Source organism: Anomaloglossus baeobatrachus, chromosome 4 (genome assembly GCF_048569485.1).
Source record: "Anomaloglossus baeobatrachus isolate aAnoBae1 chromosome 4, aAnoBae1.hap1, whole genome shotgun sequence".
Classification (NCBI taxonomy): domain Eukaryota; kingdom Metazoa; phylum Chordata; class Amphibia; order Anura; family Aromobatidae; genus Anomaloglossus; species Anomaloglossus baeobatrachus.
The window spans coordinates 624,050,894-624,076,231 of record NC_134356.1 but is presented as its reverse complement, the minus strand read 5'-3'; the positions used below and the strand labels follow the sequence as shown (position 1 = coordinate 624,076,231).

The 25,338-nt window shown below is 49.2% G+C and overlaps 1 protein-coding gene across 1 annotated transcript in view; it reads left to right on the top strand.

Moving 5' to 3' along the window:
* Positions 1 to 2,292: 2,292 nt before the first annotated feature.
* LOC142304187 (adhesion G protein-coupled receptor E5-like) overlaps positions 2,293 to 25,338 on the top strand; it is a 271,167-nt gene continuing 248,121 nt past the window's right edge. Inside the window, exon 1 of the mRNA XM_075346315.1 lies at positions 2,293 to 2,626. Coding sequence (XP_075202430.1) covers positions 2,575 to 2,626 — 52 coding nt within the window. The 5' untranslated portion in view covers positions 2,293 to 2,574. The remainder of the gene's footprint in view (positions 2,627 to 25,338) is intronic.

The window sequence follows — 25,338 nt, the reverse complement described above, 5'->3', positions numbered from 1 at the left end:
CCACGGTCCTCACGGTAGACTCCAATCGGCCACTCCTGCAGAAGGTCACCACCGTCTGCCAGCCTTGCTGCTCTGTCCGGGCCACACACCCGGACCAACTTCAGGCTGCTCAACTACTACTTCCTTCTGCTCACTTTCACTTCCAAACTCAATCTCCTCTGCACTCAAGCTCTGCCTGAGCTAAACTGACTACAGTTTCCTGCCTCCCAGGACTGTGAACTCCTCGGTGGGCGGGGCCAACCGCCTGGCCCACCCCCTGGTGTGATCATCAGGCCCTGGAAGAAGGCAACAAGGGTTTTGTGTTCTGGCTTTGGTGTGCCTGCTGGGAGTGTGGGGTGTGTTCAGTGTTGTGCTCTGTGGCCCCTGGCTTGTCCAGGGCGCCACACAATGATCTTTTACGAAACCAAAAGATCGTTTCACCTGACGAAGGGAGAGCTTTGCTCGCTCGTAGGGTGATGTGATATGCATGCTGTGCTGTGTAATTGCACCTAAAGTATATAACACAATTAGTTTTTAATTATTACGAGGGGCAGCTCATAATTCTGTGTCTTTGTGATCTTTTTTGTTTTTAGGGTAAAGAATGTTACATCACATGTAAGCCTTATGTGTCTAATATAGGTTTTCAAAATTTTGTGTTTGTTGCTTATGGCAACAGTGTACTGCGCACGCGGGAAAACAAAATGGCGGAGTCTAATGCAATATTCACAGCAACTGAGAGCAGAGGAGTGATAAAATTCTTGTTTCTGCAAGGAAAGTCAGTGAAGGATATTCATGGTGATATTTCGCAGACATTGGGGGACCAATGCCCTTCATATTCCACAGTTAAGGACTGGGTTGCCAAATTTAAAACGGGCCACTTCAGCACCAATGATGAGGAACGTCCTGGACGACTGAGAGCGGTTGTTGTTCCGGAGATCGTCGATGCTGTGCACAACCTCATACTGGGGAATCGGTGAATTTCAGGTAAAGCAATAGCAGACATCATGGGGATTTCTCGTGAACGTGTTTGTGTCATTATCCATGAATATTTGGACATGAGGAAGCGATCTGCAAAGTGGGTCCCCAAATGTTTGACAACAGATCAGAGAAGCATGCGAGTGAAAACTTCCCGGTCCATTTGTCAGTGTTTCCGGACTGATAAGAACTTCCTGGATCGACTGGTCACTATGGATGTGACCTGGATTTATTTATATGACCCTGAAAAAAAGGAGCAGTCAAAATAGTGGTGGCTCATCCAAAGAAGTTCAGGGTGCAAAAATCAGCCACTTAGGTGATGGTGTCTGTGTTCTGGGATAAGGAGGGCGTGCTGCTAGTGGACTACCTTCAAAAGGGTTCCACCATCAATGCAAGGTATTACATTGAACTTTAGAACCAATTGAAAGCAGCTCTGAAATCCAAAAGGTGCTGCAAGCTGTCCAACGGAATCTTGTTCCTGCAAGACAACACCTCCGCTTAGACTTCACAAGTGACCACGGCAAAGCTGGCAGAGCTTGGCTTCCAGCTGGTTGACCACCCACCTTATTCACCAGATCTAGCTCCTTCCGACTATCATCCGTTTCCAAACCTGAAGAAACACCTCAAGGTACCAAATTTCACACCATTTTTGATGCCATGGCTGCTTCAGATGCCTGGTTTGAGGCACAACCGACATCCTTCTTTTTGCTAGGCTTACAGAACTTGGAATACAGATGTAAGAACTGTGGTGACATCAGTGGAGAGTATGTGGAGTAAAGTTTCATCATCCTATCTCGTTTCTTTCTGTGTAAAGGCAAAGGCTTATCAGCAGCTCCTTGTATAATGTTAATATTATCTGTCAGATATTACCCCATGGAAACATCTTTAATATATAGGGCAAAATGTAGTTAGTAGGTTACCTATGAGTTCAGGAAACCCCTGCCCCATATCTCTACTTTATATCACATATAAACTTTTCTAAACTGCAGGTTTTTACATTTATGTTCTTTATTAGCTGATTGTTATCACAAATTGCTGAAAGAAGCACAAATTCTTACGCTACATTGTAAGGACCCAATAGCTCTGATGACTGTAGCTTTCCAGCTCAGTAGTGACTTGTTCTGCTGCCAGGCTGACATCTAATGGTTTATCACACCCGTGTCGTGGTTTATTACTTTTTTGTTGTGCTTTTTCTCTTTTTATGTCTCTCCTCCTCTTTTTCCTCTTCGCCTCCACACCTCCCATCATCACTCCTCGTTTCTGTATCCTGATGATGACCTCACTCTTACACCCCCCTATTTCAGTCACTTCCCCTAAATGTTCACAGAATGAGCGAGGGCATTGAGCAGGAAGGATACTACAGACAGACACAGAGTCAATAAAGACTTATACAGGGACTTAGAAAGAGAAAGTGAGGGCTTATAGGGACGGGGTACCCTAAAACCTACCCTGACGTACTTGGAAGAACTGAATGTAGATAGGAAGGGGATTTCGGTTATGTGAAGGCAGATTAGAAGTCATTACAAGGGACGTGCAGTGCAGTGTATAAGACTGTGATACCACAGAGTTTACTAGAGAGCCTCTATACCTGGATACACTGGATGACATAGACCTGCCGATATGCCTCGACTATGGAACGCTGGAATTTGCTTGATGACCCTTCTTCTAAATGGTAATGTTATCTTTGCTAATTACTTTTGTGGTTATGATGTCAAACACCCAAGGGAGATTTGGGTACCCAGATGTCATCTGTTTTGGCTGATCCATATGATTTTACACTCCATTACTGTTTTGGAGTGTTTTTACAGCGCCCTATAAGTTCTGGTTATTACGTGATATTTATTTGATTTTTATTTTTTTACTCTAAAATGTGGTGTTTTTTAGTTCAGTTATAAAGTCATAAGGTTCAGTTCACCCATTTGTTTCATGTCCAGGCTCCTTTTGCTGCTCGGTCTCACAGGCGTAGCCACCTGATAGCAATAAGGAAAGAAGGGACAATAGTTCAGCGCTCCGGAGTGAATCATCCAACCAGGTAAGATTTCCACATTTATTAGCGCTTAGTGCAAAGATAAAAGATTACATTGTAGGTCAGACAAAAACCTTCACATGGGAAGAAAAAATTGACAGCAACAACGACGCGTTTCGGCTGGCTGGTGTAGCTTTGTCAAGTGGCAAAAGGCTTGACAAAGCTACACCAGCTAGCCGAAACGCGTCAATTTTTTCATCCCATATGAAGGTTTTTGTCTGACCTACAATGTAATCTTTTATCTTTGTACTAAGCGCGAATAAATTTGGAAATCTTACCTGGTTGAATGATTCACTCCGGAGTGTCGGACTATTTTCCCTTCTTTCCTTTTTTAGTTCTTGGTATCAATGGAAATTAGTGTAAAATGTTATTTATCATTTACCGTGTGGGACTTATGGGATGAAAATGTCAATTGCAATTTGAACAGTTGCATCCTTTGTGACTATATCATGGAAACATAGAATGGTAGAGTTGGAAGAAGCCTCAAGGGCCATCGGGTCCAACCCCCTGCGAGTACAAGTTTTCCTAAATTATCCTAGCTATATATTTATCCAGTTTCCACTGATTCAATTAATCAGAATTAATTCTTGGAGTAAAAAAAAAAATTATAAATCTGCTAAAAAAAGAACCTCTGCTATCGTCTATAGTCACTAGTATAATTTTATAAAAAAAAATAAAAGTAAAAAAAATAGGCCAATATATTTTAGATGTAGTTGTCAGGGCAGGTTTGGCCCTCGGGTTGTGGTGTGGCTATTGCTGGACCAATGCTCTGGAGTACTGATGATAGCAGTGATGTCTGTATACATCTGCGGTGGCATCTCCGTCACAGATCTGGTCACTATTTTGCCCAGTATAAGGACGAACGCATCTTTTTTGTCCTTCTACTCTTGAGATGGAGCAGAATAGCATACATGATCACTACAGATGTGAATAGAGATGAGTAATATCAGTTTTACTAATAAAGGGAAGCAATATTTGAAGATATGAGCTGTTTTAGTCACTGATGATTCAATGTTATACACTGAGATCGCTTTTTTTATTGTATAGCGGATGAGTATGGCAATGGTGATGATAAATGGACATTAAAAGAAATCTGTTACCAGGTTTTTGTTACCTAATATAAGAACAGCATGATCTAGGGGCAGAGACCCTAATTCCTGCACTGTATCACTTACTGGGCTGCTTACAACAGTTTTGATATAATCCCTGTTTTAACTGCTGCAGATCTGAATGCTGAGCTCTGTATAACCCCGCCCACAACAGTGATTGGCAGCTTTTTGTTTACAGTGTGCATAGGCAGAAAGCTGTCAATCAGGATATCTTTGAATGTTGTTAACAGGAGATCAGGCGACACGGTCGTCCGCATAATCATATAAAAAAACAGAATTAAAAACAAAACTATCATCAGTAAATAAAAATAGATGAGAAATAAGCAATATGCATTATCATCTAGTATAACATACCAAAAAATATTGTGGATTGATTCTCTTAAAGAGATTGTCACCAGGCTTTTGCTACCTCATCTGAGAGCAGCATGATGTAGGGGTAGAGACTTTGATTCCAGCGATAAGTCACTTACTGGGTTGCTTGCTGCAGTTTTGATAAAATTAGTGTTTTCTCTACTGCAAATCTACCAGTTCTCTGAATGCTGAGCTCTGTATAACCGCGCCCACACCACTTATTGGCAGCTTTCTGTATACAATGTGAATAGGCAAAAAGCTGTCAATCAGTGGTTAAGTGCTACACAGCTCATGAACACAGATGACTACCTGGTAGAAGGTTTAATGAGCCTCTAGAGATACTTTCCTGTTGATAAAACAGAGACTTTATCATAATTACAGCAATCATCCCAGTAAGTGACACATTGCTGGAATCAGGATCTCTCTCCCTATGTTATGCTGCTCTCAGATTTGTTGGCAAAAGCCTGGTGATAGATTCCACTTAAAAGAATGTTCTCACCTTCTTTCCTTAGACGTGCACAGCTTTTCTGCCATGCCCTCCCTCCCACACACTTCCGTATCACTTAGATTAGTGACTGCAGCTGTTCTGACACAGTGAAAGATTTTAGATTTTGTATGTAGCAGAGCTCTGAGAGCTGCCCCCTCCTACACCACATCTCCATACACAGAAGCTGCTAATCACAAAAGAGTCAGACTACAGCTCATGTGCTGCTGAGACCCACTAATGATAAAGATAAGAGGCTTAAGCTAACATTGCTGGTTAAAAAAAAAGACTGAGATAACAGACAAGGCTGAAATCTTCGTTTTAACACTTGCAGCATGCTGTCTTCAGATTACATTGCAGAAATCTGCTGACAGGGTACCTTTAATAACTTGAGAAAAACTCTGTAACATATAAATATCTACAAGGTGGAGTATTATAATGTAACTTACCTTGGGGGTGTACTGTAGTTATGTTATGTGGGTGCTATGATAAGGCACCATGGACTGATTGTGATACAAAATTATACTATTAAATGGTATAACTGTAGAAAAAAAAGACAAGGGGTAAGCATCCAAAACAGTAGTCTATTGAGGCTAAGCAAAAATTAAAAAACTGAGCAGTCGTGGGGCCTGGTGTTGTGCTGTGGGTGGTGGCTCCCCCTGCTGGTCCGGTATCGCTACAACAGTGGTCACCACACATCCACTAAGAGCTTTCCTGTGACGTGGCAGTGGGCTGCATAGACTCCGATCATAATAATTGCTGAGAATCTTATATTCAGTTTTGTATGTTTTTGCTTATCCGTAATGGGTCAATGTATGAGGTTTGGATGTGCGATCCAAGCCTTTTTTTTCGACAGCTATAGTATATGTTATTACATGGCACTACTGTATAAAGTGCTGTGGAGGATATAATGTTCTCTCAATGAATAAATGCAGAGCTATGCATTTTAGATATAAAAAGCTGCGTTTACCATTAGCCACAATTGATCTTATGACAACACATTATCTGTGCCTTTATAGGGCCAGAAATCTACAGCATTATCTATAGGACAGGTCAGATGAACGTATTAGGGGACATTGTTTACGTCTCAGGTCGACTGTCGGTTTCACAGCTCCTAGACACATTAGATGAAAGCCGCTAAATGCGCCAATGTTGGTGAGGTCGGCGAACTGTCTAATGTTTACGGAAGCATGCTGACTTGTTCACCTGGCAATCTAATGTGAATAACAATCTGTCACCATGCTTTTGCCACTTAATCGGAGAGCAGTATAATGTAGTGGGAGAGACCCTGATTTCGGTGATCCATGGGCGGACATATCATTGGTGTAGCCCCAAGAGGAGAGGGGCCAATTCTACCTCCACAGCAAATGAAATTGTGCATTATAATGAGATATTGGACTGCAATGGGTCCATATTGTCACGGTTGCCAGGCAGTCCTGTGGTGTCCGGCTATGGAAGGTCTTCTCCCTGATCTTCTAGTTTTCCTGCTTGATGTATATGGTATCTTACGTTTCTCCTCTGCTTAGGGTTCATCACTTTCCCTTTAGGAACCTGCAGAGTCTCACCCTTTCAGCTGTCTCCATTAGCACTTCCATTTGTGTCCTTAAATTCCCACATTTCCTTCTGGTCAGTGCTAGCTCTAACTACCTACAGATCCTGAGTGCAAGTGTGAAGCCCCACAGGTGTTGTATCGGTGCATACCTTCAGGGACTCCACGTAGCTGGTGCTGGTCACAGGTAGGGAATCTTCAGTTTTGATCGTGACGCCACTCTCAGTATTGCGGTCAGTGGGGACCGCCACTGCAGGTTAGGGGACGCCTGGGGCTGATGGTGGGTGCAGTCGGATATAGTAGCCTCCTGAGAGTGAGGCAAGCCCCAGGGCCCGGTGTGGGTTTGTAGTACCACAAGTCGCAGAATGACTCAAACACAGTCCAAGAAGTCTTTTAACGTGTTTACTCACTGTTTGGAGGTCACGGTGAGATGCCCGGGCGACACTGTGATAACCAGGTGGAACCAGGAATTCCAGGAGGCCGTTCTGAGGGTAGCTGTCCACTCGCCTTCCTTGCACTCTTTCTGTTTTAGGAGGATCCTTTGCTTGAAGCGTAGTAGGACCCCTCCAGGGAAGCTGTTACCACCCCGCTCCCCTCTCTCTGGCTCGTCTGCCGGCAGCGTGGCCTTGGTGGGATGGCTTCTGGCCCTGTCCCCTTATGGGCCTGGTGTGCTGCTTGGCTCAAGCTCTGTGTAGTCGTGGTGAGGGCATAAGTACCCCCCCCCCACCTGTAGGTTAAGCAGCTCTGGATGATCTGCTGCCTGTTCTGGGGACCTAGTTCCCCTTGTGTGCTCGGATACTGGGATCTCCGTACTCAGCCACCCCTCTTTCTCTGGATGCTCTTCAGGCCGACCCACAGTACTCCGTTCTCCCCCGCTTTCAGCTACAGCACTCCTCAGGACCTGTCTGCACGGGAGCTTCTCTGCTCCCTTCCATACACTTCAACTTCTTCCTCCAGACTCCCCTCTTCCTCTCTCTCTCTGCCCTGCTTCCTAGCAACCAGCCCCTGAACACACCCCCAGCTGGGAATTGAAAGTTAACTCCTTCTGGCTACTCAAGGGTCCCCTCTGTAATGTGGGAGGCCTGGTCACTATATGTTTGTGTGTGCACCTCATCCTGGCCTTTGGAGATTACCTGGAAGCATTGTCCCCGCATGGGTGCAATACTCTGTGGTGCCTGACCAGGTCAGGGGCGCCACATTCCCCCTTAGTTATCATCAGCACGTCCTCGGGCTGCAACGACAAGAGAAAGAAAAAAGGTAATTACAAACTTTTCCCACACAGGGGCAATTATTTACATTTAAACATGCCAGGTACCATTCCACCACCAACCACCCACATGTCCGAAACCCACCCAAAAACCTTCAGGAGGTAGGTCACCGGTCCTTTTGGTAACCAGGTCTGGGCCATCACATTCCCCAGACCTTTCCTCCAATCTTCCTCTCCTGAGGGGAGTGGTGTAAGGTAGGCCCCATAAACAGGCGTACCCGCTTCCGAGTGTTGGAGGGCAGGCCCCATAAACAGGCGTGCCCCCTTGTTGGTGCAGAGCCATGCCCCTCAACAGGCAGACTCTGTGGTTGATACCAGGGAGGTAACTTTTTACAATGCAAAAGTTTGTGGTTAAAGCCAGTTCATAACCAGTGGTCCATTTTTTTAAAATGCACGTGAACTAGTGTAAAGAAAACATTTTAAAGAGGTCTCACAATAGTCCTTGTGGGCACATTTCACTTAAACGTTACTTAACTGTAAACAGGTTAAACATTACATTTCATACCGTCACTTTGAACTAAACTGTACTTTCTCTATAGCGTAATGGGAGCTGACCAAAGTTGCTGCGGGTTGATCTACGCAGTACTATACTGTCATCTGTCTGAGGTTGTGTCCTCCCACCCGATGTATGTGTCTCAACGTGAATAATAGGTGTGCTAGGTATTGATACCAGTGCATGGTCTTCTGCTTCAGCTACATTTGGCTCTTCCAGGTTCTGAACAGGTTCTTCTGGGTCTCTTACTTCTCCAGATTGAGGGAATGTAATGACTGGAATAACTACTGCTCCATTGTATTGAGGCCAACTTGCTGGAAAATCTCCAAGTACAGTATGGATCATCTTTTCTTTTGGTTCTTGAACTGGCAAAGGGTTGGGACTTTCTTCAGGGGTTCTTAGTTGTTCAGGACATTTCTTTAAGCGATCTCTAGAAACGACAGCTGTTGTTTTTCCTCCATCTTTGCTGATAAGGCATGTCTTTTCATTGCTAAGCGTTGATGGTAACACAGTATAGGGTTCTTCTTCCCAGTGATTGTCAAGTTTATGACGTCTTCTCTTTCTTTTGAGAACTATATCTCCTGGCATCAAAGGAACAGCAGGTGCTTTTCGATTGTAGGCCTTTTCTTGTTTCTCACGTTGCTGAGTCAGGCTTCGCTCCACACATTCTTGTACTTTCTTGTATTGGGCTTGGCGGTTGGAATCCCAATCAGCACCTTGTAGATGGTCTTCAGGGGTCTCAACTCCCATTTCCAGATCTACTGGCAATCTCCCTGGTCTGGCCCTCATCAGGTATGCCGGTGTGCAGTTCGTGGAACTCACAGGGATGTTGTTATACATGTCCACTAGATCGGGCAGTTTTTCCGGCCACTGACTTCGTTCTTCTAGTGGGAGCGTCTTCAGAAGGTCGAGAATGATGTGGTTCATCTTCTCACACATGCCATTGGTCTGAGGATGGTAAGGCGTAGTACGGATCTTCTGGCAGCCGTATAGGTTACAAAACTCCTTAAACACTTCAGCTTCAAAGGCTGGTCCTTGGTCAGTGAGCACTTGATCTGGATAGCCATGTGGTCGACAGAAGTGTGTCTGGAAAGCTTTGGCTGCAGTTTGACCTGTCAAGTCCTTGACTGGTACTACCACCAGGAATCTGGAGTAGTGGTCAACCATAGTGAGAGCGTAGTTGTAGCCTTGTCTGCTGGGTGCCAACTTTACATGGTCCAGGGCCACGATCTCCAGGGGCCGTTTAGTTTGGATTGGCTGGAGTGGTGCTCTCTGGCTGTGCTGGTCTTTTCTTCTAAGATTGCAGGGCCCGCAGTTTCGACACCACTTCTCTAGGGCAGATCTCATGCCCACCCAGTAGAATCTTACTTTAAGTAGGGCCTCCAGTTTCTTCCAACCAAAGTGGCCTGCACCATTGTGATAGGCTTCTAGCACCATCCTCGTATCCTTCTGTGGTACAATCACTTGCCACACCTTCTCATGCGTCCTCGGGTCAATGATGCTCCTGTAAAGTTTATCTTGATAGATGAATAATCGACCCCTCTCCTTCCATAGGTACTGTGCCTCAGGTAGGGCTCCTTTGTCAAGGCTGGCGCCAGGCTGGCTGATCAGTTTCTTTACCAAGCCTACCGCTGGATCATTTTCCTGGGTCTCCTTCCAGTTGTAGTGAGGTAGTGGGTTCAGGGTCACCTCTTGGCGGTTGGCACGCGACTGCCGACACTGTTTTGCTCCATGGCGATGGAACGCTGGCAGCTCAATCTCTTCAAGATCATCTTCATCTTCACCCTCGTCTGCTAGGTGAGGCATCCTGGACAGAGCATCTGCGTTGCCGTTCTTGCGGCCAGCTCGATACTTGACAGTAAAGTCATAATTCGCCAGTCGGGCTACCCAACGCTGCTCCATGGCACCCAATTTAGCAGTATCCAAGTGGGTCAGGGGGTTGTTGTCCGTGAAGACAGTGAATTTGGTGGCTGCCAGGTAGTGCTTGAACCGCTCTGTGATAGCCCATACCATGGCCAGGAACTCTAGCTTGAATGAGCTATAATTCTCTGGGTTTCTTTCAGTAGGCCTGAGCTTCCTGCTGGCGTAAGCAATCACACGCTCTTTGCCTCCCTGCACCTGTGAAAGCACTGCTCCCAGTCCCACATTACTGGCATCGGTGTACAGTACGAATGGCAGACCGTAGTCAGGGTAGGCTAGGATCTCTTCACCCGTCAAGGCCCCTTTCATTTGTCTGAAGGAGTGTTCTTCTGCTTCTCCCCAGTGAAATGGCGGGCCGGAGATCTTTCCTTTCTTCTTTGGGTGGCCTACCAGGAGCTCTTGCAAAGGCGCTGCCATTTTCGTGTAGCCCTTGATGAACCTTCTGTAGTAGCCTACCAAGCCAAGGAACTGACGTACCTCCCGGACGGTAGTAGGTGTGGGCCATTCCTGGATGACTGTGACCTTCTCTGGGTCCGGTGCTACTCCTTCTGCACTGACCACGTGACCTAGGTACTGGACCTTTGGCTTCAGTAAATGGCACTTGGATGGTTTCAGCTTCATTCCATATCGGGATAGTGCTTCAAAGACTTCAGCCAGGTGTTTCAGGTGGTCCTCGTAGGTCTTGGAGTACACGATGACATCATCCAGGTAGAGCAGGACGGTTTCAAAGTTGAGGTGCCCTAGGCAGCATTCCATAAGCCTCTGGAAGGTCCCGGGGGCATTGCAGAGTCCAAATGGCATGCTGTTGAACTCACAGAGGCCCATTGGGGTGGTGAAGGCCGTCTTCTCCCGATCTTCTTCTGCTACAGATACTTGCCAGTAGCCACTAGTAAGATCTAGGGTAGAAAAGTAGTTAGAGGCTTTCAAGGCAGCGAGGGATTCCTCTATCCTTGGCAAAGGGTAGGCATCCTTGTGTGTTATCTGATTTATCCGTCTGTAATCCACACACATCCTCATCGTGCCATCCTTCTTTCTTACCAGGACCAGGGGAGCCGCCCAGGGGCTACAACTGTCCCTTATGACGCCTGCCTCCTTCATGTCTTTCAGCATGTCCTTTGTGCGCTGGTAATGGGCTGGTGGAATAGGCCTATGTCTTTCCTTAATGGGAGGATGACTGCCTGTGGGTATGTGATGTTGCACCCCTTTTATCCTACCAAAGTCTAGTGGGTTCTTACTAAAGACCTGCTCGTATTCCTGCACGACCCTGTAAACCCCATGTTTCTGGTAGTTGGGTGTAGAGTCAGTCCCCACGTGTAGTTTCTGGCACCAATCCTCTAACTGCTTTTGGGAGGTCTCGCCCTCTTTTGAGTCAGCTTGTGTCAGGGGACCTACAGGTGTTATGGCGTCATCTGAGCATGTAAACAGTTTGGCTATGGTAGCGTACCTTGGTAGTCTGGCTTCCTCCTCCCCACAGTTCAACACTCGTACAGGCACTCGTCCCTTGTGTACATCAACTACCCCCCTGGCTGTCAGAATCGTGGGCCAGTGGTCTGAATGAGTGGGCTCTAGTACAGCCTGGTAATCTTGTCCTCTGAGACCTACCGCTGCTCTACACCACATCATCATTTCACTCCGTGGGGGTATCACAATGGGGTTAGCATCCATCACCCGTACACTACCAATCTCACCGCCAGTCTGTTTTACCTGTTGCTTCCTCAGAATGATTCGGATCTCCTTTTGCAAGGCTCTTTGCGACCTGCCGTCAGCACCTTCAACAATCTGGTGAAGCAACAACAACACTTCCCCTAGGCAATTTTCTATGACATTAGTGCCTAAAATCATTTGCGGGTTCCTTTCTCTAATATCAGTGTCCACAACAATCAGTCCTTGTCCCTTCATTTCCTGCCTTCCCACCTTTATGGTTACCTCTTTGACCCCGATCTGGTCTATAGGTTGTCCGTTGGCAGCATAGATGGTGAGGGAGGGGTCCGGTGGTCGGAGATCGTCGTCCGACCAAAACCTACGATACAGGACATACGGGATCGTGGTTACCTGAGAGCCGGTGTCCAATAACGCCGGGGTAGGGATCCCGTCCAGGACGATGGACAGGACAGGACGTCCACCCACGTACTGATCACAGCAGCGACTTGGGCCTGATCTTCTTAATCCTGAGGACTGGCCCTCGGCCCCAGGTTTGACTCGTTTAAAGGACAGGCCCTTGCATAGTGACCTGCCTTCTGGCAACGACGACAGATGGGTTGTCCAGCTGAGTCATAGCGATCACTGCTCCTGCCTCGAGTTGGGGGACCCCTTCTCCTCCGCATCCAAGGGACGTCCTCTGGGTTGTCGGCTAGCAGGATCTGATGAGGGACTTTGGTCTCTGAGGGCAACTGCATTGCTTTCAGGATTTGTGCGACGTCCTTAGTGAGCTGCTGCACTTGGGAGGATAGCGTACTTATGGTCTCTGCTGGCGCGTTGAGTCCTTTTGCAGTCATCAGGGCCTGCGTGGAGGATTCCGCTCCTGCAGCCGTGGAACTGGCAGGGTCTGTGTCCACAGGGGGTTGGAGTGCTTTCACTGCCCGGTCTTTCAGAATGGCAAAGTCCACGTCGGGGTGTTCTAGGGACCACAGCTTCATCTGCTTCCCATCCTCAGGAGAGCGCAGGCCCCGCAGGAATTGTTCCTTCATCATCCGGTTTCCTTCCTGGTCACTGACAGGGTCCACCAGCTTGAGAGCCCGTAGTGCCGCCTGCAGCCTGAGGGCATAGTCTCTTATACTATCTTGGGGCTTCTGACGGCAGTGATAGAAGTCCGTTCTCAGCTCTCCCTCCGTGCGGTGCTCAAAAGCAGCTGCTAGTTTGGCAAAGATGGTCTCAACAGAGCTCCGGTCATCATTGGCCCAGGACTCAGCTTCCAATTCTGCTGCTCCAGTCAATTGTCCCAGCACCACAGCGGCCCTCTGTTTACCAGTCATCGCGTGCATGTCTAGCAGGGTGTTGATCTTTTTCTTAAACCCGGTCAGCGTGTCTATTTTACCGGCGTATTGAGGCAGCCATTGCGCCCCTGGGGCATACAACAAGGACACTGGCATTATGGGGGCGACCTCGGCCGGCGCAGCTGCGACCGCGGCACCGGCACCAGGCGCTGCGGCGTCCAGCGCGACAGGGGCTGGCATCGCTTGGGCTGCGTCGCCCTGACCAGGGGCATTACCTCCTGCAGCGTCCATTTTTCTTCAGAAATCTGCGCGCTCCCTTTCCACTTCCTGGGTCAGAACGCTCTCTGAATTGTGGGGATTCTGGGGCGGCCACACCTCTTCGTGGGCGGTGCTCTTCTCCCTCGCGCGGGCTGCAGCGCGCGCTTTTGAAGATGGCAATATGGCGGCGGTTCAATTTTTGCGGTCGGACCTCTGAGGCACACGGTCACCTGTCTGAACAGGTCTAGTCCTTATCCTGTTCGTGACGCCAGAAGATGTGAAGCCCCACAGGTGTTGTATCGGTGCATACCTTCAGGGACTCCACGTAGCTGGTGCTGGTCACAGGTAGGGAATCTTCAGTTTTGATCGTGACGCCACTCTCAGTATTGCGGTCAGTGGGGACCGCCACTGCAGGTTAGGGGACGCCTGGGGCTGATGGTGGGTGCAGTCGGATATAGTAGCCTCCTGAGAGTGAGGCAAGCCCCAGGGCCCGGTGTGGGTTTGTAGTACCACAAGTCGCAGAATGACTCAAACACAGTCCAAGAAGTCTTTTAACGTGTTTACTCACTGTTTGGAGGTCACGGTGAGATGCCCGGGCGACACTGTGATAACCAGGTGGAACCAGGAATTCCAGGAGGCCGTTCTGAGGGTAGCTGTCCACTCGCCTTCCTTGCACTCTTTCTGTTTTAGGAGGATCCTTTGCTTGAAGCGTAGTAGGACCCCTCCAGGGAAGCTGTTACCACCCCGCTCCCCTCTCTCTGGCTCGTCTGCCGGCAGCGTGGCCTTGGTGGGATGGCTTCTGGCCCTGTCCCCTTATGGGCCTGGTGTGCTGCTTGGCTCAAGCTCTGTGTAGTCGTGGTGAGGGCATAAGTACCCCCCCCCCCACCTGTAGGTTAAGCAGCTCTGGATGATCTGCTGCCTGTTCTGGGGACCTAGTTCCCCTTGTGTGCTCGGATACTGGGATCTCCGTACTCAGCCACCCCTCTTTCTCTGGATGCTCTTCAGGCCGACCCACAGTACTCCGTTCTCCCCCGCTTTCAGCTACAGCACTCCTCAGGACCTGTCTGCACGGGAGCTTCTCTGCTCCCTTCCATACACTTCAACTTCTTCCTCCAGACTCCCCTCTTCCTCTCTCTCTCTGCCCTGCTTCCTAGCAACCAGCCCCTGAACACACCCCCAGCTGGGAATTGAAAGTTAACTCCTTCTGGCTACTCAAGGGTCCCCTCTGTAATGTGGGAGGCCTGGTCACTATATGTTTGTGTGTGCACCTCATCCTGGCCTTTGGAGATTACCTGGAAGCATTGTCCCCGCATGGGTGCAATACTCTGTGGTGCCTGACCAGGTCAGGGGCGCCACACAAGCAGTCAGCTTGCAATCATCTGGAGTAAATTTGTTGCATGTTGCAGTTCCTCTCCCTGTATGTTCTTGAAGATAAGTTGTTTTCGTTAATTTTCCGTTGTTTGTTATACCTATGTGTTCTTTAGCGGCTAGTGAACCTAATGAAAAGCTCATCCCATCTGCTCCCTACCTAGGGCTAAGATCAGAGTCAGCCTAGGGCCAGGTATCCAGCTCAGCACATTGGTGCAGAACCTTTCTAGGGTGGTGAGGGAACCCAGGGCCCAATGGTAGGCTTGGTCAGGAGTCACCATCTGCCCTTCCCTAGACACAGGGTTTCCCTTCCCCTCCCTAGACACAGGGTTTCCCTTCCCCTCCCTTTTGCCGTTCGCTTGGTACTTCCCCCATACCTAGAGTGACACATATACTGTTGCACAGGCACCTTTCTCCTTCTGTGTCTGCCAGTGCAGCAATCTATCACTTACTAGGCTATCCAAAAAAAATCCAAGAGAAATCCAGTAGACCCATAAGGTAAAAAAATTCCCAAACCTTATTTTACATATTAAAATTCCATGCTTTATACTCCATTAAAAGGGAAACGGATGACGCATTTTGGATCCATCAGATCCTTACTCTAATCATACATACTGGGCTACTTGCTCTAATTTTGACTAGTAAACCTGCTGGCATGTAGTCCTCCATATTCATGATATCTTTAAAATTCCTCCTCAACACTGATTGGCAGCTTTCTGTCTATACACAGTGAACACAGAAGGTGTGGGCTGGGTTAGGGTACTTTCACACTTGCGTTGTTTTCCTTCCGTTACAATCCGCCCTTTTGGAAAACAGCGGAATCCGTTAACAGATTCCGCTGTTTCCCATAGACTTGTATGGGTGACGGATTGTACCAAAAGGACCTGCGTTGCTTCCGCTGGGCGACGCTCCGTTGCTTCCGCCCAGCGGGAGGAACGCAGCATGTAACGTTGTTTTGAGCAGCGGAATCCTCTGGATTTCACTGCGCATGCTCTTTTTTTTTTTTTTTTTTTAAATCAAACTTTATTTTGGCTCGCAGTGGCCGAACGTTCAGCTGAGCGACCGGCCGCCAGCATGCCCGGCCGCCGGCAAGTCACAGCGCTCAGCTGAGCGCCCGCCCGCCGGCATGCCCGGGCGCCGGCAAGTGACAGCGCTCAGCTGATCACCGGCGGTCGGCTGCAGGGAGCGATCAGCTGATCACCCGGTGGCCGGCTACTGGGAGCGATCAGCTGATCACCCGGCGGCCGGCAAGTGACAGCGCTCAGCTGATCACCGGCGGTCGGCTGCAGGGAGCGATCAGCTGATCACCCAGCGGCCGGCAAGTGACAGCGCTCAGCTGATCACCGGCGGTCGGCTGCAGGGAGCGATCAGCTGATCACCCGGTGGCCGGCTACTGGGAGCGATCAGCTGATCACCCGGCGGCCGGCAAGTGACAGCGCTCAGCTGATCACCGGCGGTCGGCTGCAGGGAGCGATCAGCTGATCACCCGGCGGCCGGCTGCAGGGAGCGATCAGCTGATCGTTCACAATAGTCTGCCGCTGGTAAAACTGTAAAAAAAAAAAAAAATCAAAACGAATTGCGTTGTTTTGCAGCATCCGTTGCATCCGTTGCATTCGTTACACAACGCAATGTAACGGATACCGTTCAACGCAAGTGTGAAACTAGCCTTATATAAAGATGCTGAAGCTACAGTAAATTCATGAAAACTACAGCAAGCAGCCCAGTAAGTGACACATCACTGGAATCGGGGTCTATGCCCCCACATCATGCTGCTCTCAGATAAAGCGGCAAAAATCTGATGGTAGCTTCCCTTTAAGGAAACAAATTGACATGTAGAATCTTAGTCTTATTTTAAACTCTTGAGAAGCCGTCAGTTCAGGTCCTTAGTCCTATGGTCGGTCCGGCCCTTTTCCTTTGTATTATGGGCTAATTGAAGGTGTGGAAATTCAGCCATAGGTACTGGTACATTTGCTAAAATGGGTCTGTGTGTTTTCCCTGTGCTCTCAGTAATCACAAACATTGCAGCTATGAAAAGTTACATGAGTCATCTTTCTCTGCTGCAGTGCTCACCACAATGTAAGGACATCCTCCATTGTGGTCTTATAATGTTACTGTAGAGTTAAAAATGTTTCTGCCACAGTTATGTCTTATCCTTTCCAAGTAAAATGGAGTGTGGTTGGGTAGCATTATATGTCTGGTATGCCTTGCAGGGCACGTTCGGTTATACATAGCTATATATAACCAGTCTGATGGTCCCAAATTCCAGTTAATCTGACACTGAGCAAATATAGTCCAAGGATGACAGGAAATTACACAACAGTCTCACATTAGAGGGCTTGTCTGGCTTTGGAAAATCCCTTTTGTTTTGTTCCACTACTAAGACCCCCAGAGATCTGTGGTGAGACCCAGCAGCAAATGTTCAGCACACCAGAGCATCACTGTGAAAAAAATCAGAATTGTAAAAGGGTTAAACCTCTTAAAAAATGGCGACATTACACGGGCCCGTTATGTTTTCTGATGCCACGTAATCTCATGCTATGCTACACTGCGCTGCGTATCGGCAGCAATGTATTGAAGCTAGGTAGTATTACAACTTGTGTAACCCGGTATATTATGGCAATGTTATGTTTATGTTATTGATGTAACTTTGTTTTGTCTGTGATATATCAGATAAGTGTGGCGCCCTGGACTAGACAGGTAGCCACAGACAAAACACATACACACCCCCACCGCCCAGACAGTTACATTAGTCAGACAAAAACCCTTGTTGCCACCCTCCAGGGTCTGATGTCCACACCAGGTGGGGCGGAGCCAGGTGGTTGGCCCCGCCCACCGAGGAGTTCACAGGCCTGGAGGAGGGAAAAGCAGTCAGTTAGAGTTTGGAGGAGTTGAGTCTAGGAGGTCAAAGTGAGAGGTCATGTACTGCGAGTGTCTGGGTTGGAGTCCAGGCACTGACAGCAAGGTTGGCAGACGGTGGTGGCCGTCTGCAGGAGTTGGTCGAACTCCGCAGAGCCGTAAGGACCGGGGCTGGGCAGTGGCCCACCGGTACCGGACCGGGGAACGGAGTGAAGCAAAGCACACAGGCAGGGCCATCGGACCCCGACCAGGCTTGGAGCCGCCGTCAATAGTCAAATCCGAATGTGACAGGAACCCCCGGGGTTCCCTAACAACCAAGTCCCGATTGAAGGCAACCGCTCACACCGTGAGGATATACAGCCACCGCCACCGGCTAGAAATCCGAGGGCCAGCGCCTGCGGGCAAAACGGGCTCCTCCGGTATCTATACACCGGGGATTGGACTTCCGTTAAGAAGCCATTGGAGTCAACACAGTACACAAAAGTGCAGGGAGAGACAGCCACCATCACCTGTCCAGGGAGAGACACTGCAGCCGGCTGCGGGACCCGTCCATCCAGCCGTTTGGTTTACCGGAGACTTTGTGCATCTTTTGCTGAGTGAGTACGCCCGTGCCATCCGGCACCGCGCCGCGCTGTCCCTGCAACCCTGCACCTCACCGACCCTGCCTCCACGTCACACCACCGGGCCCCGGGATCACCAACCCCCTACCCACGGAGGGGACAACATCCTAGCTGCTCCCTACCATCTCTCCCGGGATCCCCGTCACCAGCAGCGGTGGTGCCATCATCACCACATCCCGTGGGTGGCGTCACGAACAATCTCCCTAACCAAACGATCCCTTTTCACTCACGGGTGAGGAGCGCTGCTCGAGTCCCCGGGTCCGGCCCACCGCTCGAGCCACCGAGCAGCAGCAGCAGAAGCCCCGGACCCGAGCGTGGCGAGCGCGTCCCCTCCGCCCGCGACATAAGCAACAGATTTGTGATTGATGGACTTAAAGCCCCATGCACATGTTGAGTATTTTGTGAGTTTTTTACCTCAGTATTTGTGGCCAAAAACAGGAGTTGTACAATCAGAGGAAAAGTATAATAGAAATACGGGCAACACTCTGGATTTATCACCCACTCCTGGTTTTGGCTACAAAAACTGAGGTAAAAAACTCATTACATACTGAGGTAAAAAAAACCTCAACAAATACTGAGGTAAAACAAACTCATCAAATACTGAGGTAAAACAAACTCACCAAATAGTGAAGTAAAAAAAACTCACCAAATACTGAGGTAATAAACTCACCAAATACTGAGGTAAAACAAACTCACCAAATAATGAGGTAAAAAACTCACTACATACTGAGGTTAAAAAACCTCACCAAATACTTAGGTAAAAGAAACTCACCAAATACTGAGGTAAAACAAACTCACCAAATACTGAGGTAAAAAACTCACCAAATAGTGAGGTAAAAAACTCACCAAGTACAGAGGTAAATAAACCTCACCAAATACTGAGGTAAAAAAAACCTTACCAAATACTGAGGTAAAAAACTCGCCAAATAGTTAGGCAAAAATGTCATAAAATACTGAGGTAAAAAAAACTCACCAAATACTGAACATGGCAGTGGCCTTAGGGAGAGACATTGTAATAATTATAATTTGCAGGGAAGATACATTCCTGGGTCCAGAAATGCTTCATGTAGGGTGTTGATGGGTAATGATTCAAGTCAGTGGCAAACTTGAAGTTCATGGGACTCAAAGCTAAAATTTCACAAGGCCTTCAAATTTCAATTGCTTAGGTCCTCAATATGGGCCAAAGAGACCATTTGGAATCTCCTAGGCTCGATGGTTTGGATGCTACTGCAAACATATTAGTAACACTCCTGTTCCAAGTATCTGAGGTATCGCTAGTAGTAGGTGACGGGTTTGTTGTGTGTCATAAAAGCTAGACGTTTACTAGGCTCCTAGTGAGAAACCTGGTTCATGGGTCAGTGTTGGATCACCCAGACATGCATCCTCATGCCCCATGTAATGTCTTAGAGAACACAAAATGAAGCTGCTATCGCTCTAGTAGGGATCAAGCAAACATACCACGTAGAAAGACACAAGGGGAGGTTGTGCTGGTGTGATGCCCTGGACCCCAGGGGTCACAGGTAATAACATCTACCACATACACACACACCTTCATCCCCTGTGAGGTCACACACATGTCACCCGAAAGGGAGACCTGATGCCTCCCTCAGGGCAAGTAGAGCACACCAGGTGTACGGAGTCAGGCGGAAAGGCACGCCCACCGAGGAGACTACTATCCTGGGGCAGGAAGTTCAAACAGAGTAGTTTTGGAGTTGACAGTGAGTGGTAGAGGAGCAGCTGTCAGGGACCCGGGTAGGAGCCTGGGCCCCTTAGAGAACGTCAGGCAGGCAGACAGTGGTGGCCATCTGCAGGAGTACCGGTACAGCAACTGGCGGAACTGTACGGACCGGGCCTGGGTTGGAGCCTGCCGGTCCCGAACCGGGGAGTCAACTGGGTACCGGAGCACCAACAGGAGGGTTCTCAGACCCCGTCCTAGCTTAGAAGCCACTGAGTATAGGCAAATTGACTGATTGCTGGCCGGACCTCACGGGTCCATCCACACCCAAAGTCCCGACAGAAGGCAAAAGCCCACCGAGACCGGGTGAGCGCCACCGCCAAGGGCCAAACACCCGACGGGCCAGCGCCTGCGGGCAACCAAGGGCTCCTCCGGCAGCTCAACACCGGGGAGCGGGCCACCACTGCTTAGGCAGGGGGGGGCCGAAACACAAACATCTAGAGGTGCACGGGAAAAGGGGCCACCATCAACCCCACAGGGGACATCAGCAGCCAGCCGCGGGGACCGACCACTACCGAACTTTGGTTTACCAGTGACTCTGAGTGTGAATCAATCGTGAGTACACCAGTGCCATCCGGGCACGACGCTACACCGCGGCACGGCGCCCTGCACCCCGACGACGACATTACTCCCTTGCAGTCCCCCACCGGGGCCCCGGTACACACCTCCCCTACCCACGGAGGGGCTAACATCTCAGCTGCGGCCGCAACACCGATCCCGGATGAGCTCGCCATCACTCCAGCCGCAGCGGTGGTGCATCCCCTGTCACCACGACCCGTGGGTGGCGTCACGACCCGTTACACGACCACCAACCCCCACACCGCCTCCCCTTAACAAGAGCGACGTGGCCCCCGGTCCGGAGGCGCTCGTGTCACCGAGAACCCAAGCCCGGACCTCGAGCGGCTCGGCCCGAGCAAGCGGAGGAAGCGGCCGGGCCCCTCTCAGGGCGGTACACTGGGAAAACACAAATGCAACAGTTAGCTAGAGATAGGACTGAGTACTGTATTTTTTGGAATATAAGACTAACCAGACCATAAGATGCACCTAGGAAAATAGGCAAAAAAATGTGAAGCAAAAAATGGGGGATCTGCTGCTGACACTGTTATGGGGGTAATGTCACCAAATTCAGTACTAATGTCCACCATCTCTGAGCCCCTTTCAGGTATATGTGTCCCCCATCCTGGTATTTATGTTCCCCATCTTTAGCCCATCCTGGTATATATGTCCCTCATTCTGGTATATATGTCCCCATCCTAGTAGACAGTATATGGCCCTCATTCCTGGGCCCATCCTTGTATATATGTTCCTAATCCTGGTATATATGATTACCATCATGGTATGTATATATGATCCTCATTGTTCAGCTCATCCTGGTATATATGATCCCCATCCTGGTATAAATGATCCCTATCCTGGTATATATGTTCCTCATCTTGGTATATATGTTCCCCATTATGGGCTCATACTGGTGTACATGCCTACCATCACACTGTACACTTAGTCCCCTACTCCAGCAACTCCAGCAGCTCCAGCGGTCTCTGTCAGGTCACATGGTGATTGGTGATTGGCTGTAGGCCCTGGTGTTTGGTGGTCTAGTGGAGACCACTGGAGTAGCAGTGGTAGAGATGGCGCAGATTTAGTTGATAAGTCAGGCTTGTTTCTTTGTGCTCTAACCATCCATATACTCTGGTGGTTCTGAGGGTACTAAACAAGTAATTTCCCCCCCCCCCCACCTCAACAAAATAAAAAATATCCATTAGAATATTTACACACTGTGAGAAGTCCCTTACAGCCAACATTCCTAAACTGAACACAACTTGCTGTAAGGAACTACTTGTCTTAGAGTTTTGCAGTTTGTGGTAAAGAAGTTTAGCAATTGGGAGTGATGGATCTAAAGTACATAGTCTGAACACTTCATAGAACACAAGTGTTTTTTGTACAGTCATCATTTAAAGGGAACCTGTTATGTGGAAATATGCTATTAACCTGCAGATATGGGGTTAATCTGCAGGTTGATAGCATTCTGAACCTGCCGGGCCACTGCACATTGCACCCTGCTGCTGGGAGGAGATAGACTTTAATCCTTCCGGCAGCGTTCTGGTTTTAGTCACAGGTTTGGTTCCAGCGCAGGTTCAGTCACCTCTCTGTGTATGTAGAACCGCGGCTGTAACTGCTCCCCACACTGAGTGACAGCCGATCTGCATTGGAGGAGGCTGTCAGTAAGTTCGGGGGGGGGGGGGGGGCACTGTTACGGCTGCTGCTCTCCATACACTGAGCGGTGACTGAACCTGTGCCGCCCCATGACTGAAAGCCAAACGCTGCCATGAGGATTAAAGTTAATTTCCTCCCAGCAGCAACGTTCAAAGTGCAGGCGCCAGGCAGGTTTGGAATGCTTTTAACCTGTAGATTACCCCCATATCTGCAAGTTAAAAGCATTTTTCCACGTGACAGGTTCCCTTTAAGGCAGATGTTGGGTTTAGGAAAACCATTTTCACTATACTATTGAAAACAATCCTAATTAATTAACAGGGGGGGGGTCTACTGTTTAGGTCAATTATCTTTTGGCTACAAAAAGGAACTCTTGCTCTGGAGGACGTGTCCTGACCTGCAGTACATAGACAACTTGTAGCCTAGACTTTATACAATGTTTCATTTACCCCAGTGGTGAAGCTGCACAGAAACTGAACACTTTAAAGGGAACCTGTGGGATCCAATAAGCACCCAGAACCACAAGTAGTTCTGGGTGTGTGACGCCCCTGGAATATCGTGTTGTCACAGAGTATTGCACAATCTGCCCTCCCGGCAGTATCCACTTTCTTCTTGGTTTAGGGTCCCTAACTACATGGTGTTGCCTACATCAGCTAATCAAATCCTAGGTAAACTCTGCACCACACCCACCAAACACACCAGTGGACGCCTTGAGTGGAATAGTCGCCAACCTGGGGGGTTGGAGAAGGGAGGTCAGGAGTGTCAAGAGGAGAGAGTTAGGTCTGAGAAGTGAGAATGAGAGGAGGTCAGGAGCAGGGCTCCTGGGAAGTAATCTAGGTGGCAGATGGTGGTCTGGGCCTAGAGTAGCTGGACCCCCGGTCGCAGGGGATCGTGGCAAGAGAACAGCCAGCGGCCTTGCACCATCACCAAGGCACGATGGGGTACGTGGACCCTAGGTCGGGGAGTAGCTTCAGGCAACCCGATAATTTACCCGAGGAGAACAGAGTCTTCAAGAGCCATCCCACCCGCTCCAAAATAGGGGTACTAGCGCAACGAGGGGGATAGGACTTTCCACTCAAAACGGTCCAGAAAATCCCAAGCGTGAACCCTGAGAGCAAGCTACCACACTTAGCAATAGTGGGGAGCGGGACCCAGCAGGTTTCATACTACTGGGACCAACAGAGAAGTAAACTTAGTGCCAGGAGGCAGGTCACGGATCACCAGGCAGCACCATTTGGGACGGGACCCAGACTAAGCTCCCCTCAGCGGCAGCGGTGTCCAGAACTTTGATTTATCCAGTTGTCGGTGTCAGCTTAATGGACTGAGTGAGTACGCAAGTGACCTCTTTTGCATCCAACGGCACTCCCCTTCAATTACCAAGCCCCGGGGTATCCCCCCTACCCGTGGAGGGTTCTAACACCTGGCTGCCTTATTCCATCATTCCCGGGTACTCCCAACTGCAGCGGTGGTACTCCTAATTACCACAAACCACAGGTGGCATCACAAACTCTATAAACTCCCTTGTAAATACCCCCTTCGTTGAGTGGCCGCACGACCACCGGGTCCGGAGACCCTCGAGCCATCGCGGATTTGGATCCGAACAGCTCGGCTGCTGGCACGGGGGCGGCACAGGTGCATATTTCTAATATCTATATCCCTCCTTTCCCTTCCTCCATTTTGCCCTAGACTACGGACCTGCCTGACTGGTGGACTACGAGCATCCGCTTGAACCCTGGAGAGCATAATACGGGTGAGCTGAAATATTTTCCCCTTCTTTATACATATTTCTAATCCCTGCCTAACTGTCCCTGTATACACAAGCATAGATAAAGAGATCTTTAGTAAAAGTATTTCTAAACATCCTTTATGCTATGCTAATGAGCGCAGGGACTAGTCACAAGGGCATTAGTTCTTGTGCTCATTCTACCCTGTTAGCATGTTAGCACGCCCAGAGGGGCATGCTAATATGCTAGTCATTGCCCATTGCCTGGCGTCATCAGCAGTGATGCGCCTACCTGTGTCTGCTGTCATCACTTCAGATGCCAGGCAGTGCGAATGATCAGAAGTCTGGCCACTAACGGTCATGCGCACTAGACCTCTCTGAAGCCAGGACACGAACACCCAGCTTCATGACCGGAAGTGCCAGGACTTCTGATCATGTGCACTGAGCCTAAACCTGGCATCTGAATTGATGACAGTGGACACAGGCAAGCATGTCACAGCTGGGCAATGGGCATTGAATAGCATGTTAGCACGCCTCTGTGGGCATGCTGCCATGCTAAGAGGGCGGAATGAGCATAGGAGCTAACGCCCTTGCGACTAGTCCCTGGCCTCATTAGCATATCATAAAGTATCTTTAGAAATACTTTTTCTAAAGATCTCTTTATCTATGCTACTAGATACAGGGACGGTTAGGCAGAGATTAGTAATATGTACCCAGAACTGCTCATGGTCATGGGTGCATATTGCACCTGACAGGTTCACTTTAAAGGGAATGTAACTCTCTCAGGGCTATGGGGTACTCTGTCCCGGGCCGTATAATTATGGGGACAGTTCACTGGGTGGCCGTTGCCCGGTTCCGTGACCCTGGGGGTTGCTTGAAGGGGGTTATATACAGGGGAACATTTATAAAGTTTGTATCGTGACGCCAATTGTGGGTATGGTGATGGAACCGCCGCTGCACAGTTTCTCATCGCTGGGGCTGATGTTAGTGGCAGCCTGGTGGTTGGGCCCTCCGAAAGTAGAGGCGGGGCCCCCGGGGGGTAGGTGATGGAGTTAGGCACGGAAAGAAGGTAGGCCACACAAGGGATTGCAATGTAACTGGGTTCTGTACTCACAGCGGTTTGACGGCTGGTTGCTGGAGGAAGGCTGGTCCTCACCACTGGTTCCTATAGTCCCAGTGCCGATTTGATGACCTGGTGGCTTCTTTCCCCTGCACCCTTCTCTAGTTGGTAGGTCCCCGTGGCTTGGAGCATCTGGGGGTCCCCTCCTGGTAGTCTCTCAGTCTTTAGTCCGTACGGCAGGCAGTTTGAACCCTGAAGGGTTCTGTTCCGGTCCCTGGTGCTCTTGTCACTGCTGGTGCCCCTGGACTTTACGGTCAGTGAGGTCTTGGATGGTCCCCTCACTGTGCAGATTTTATCAGGTCTGCCTGGAGCGTTTGTCTGACCTAGGGCTCTGTACCCCGTTGGGGCTATGGTTCCGGGAGTA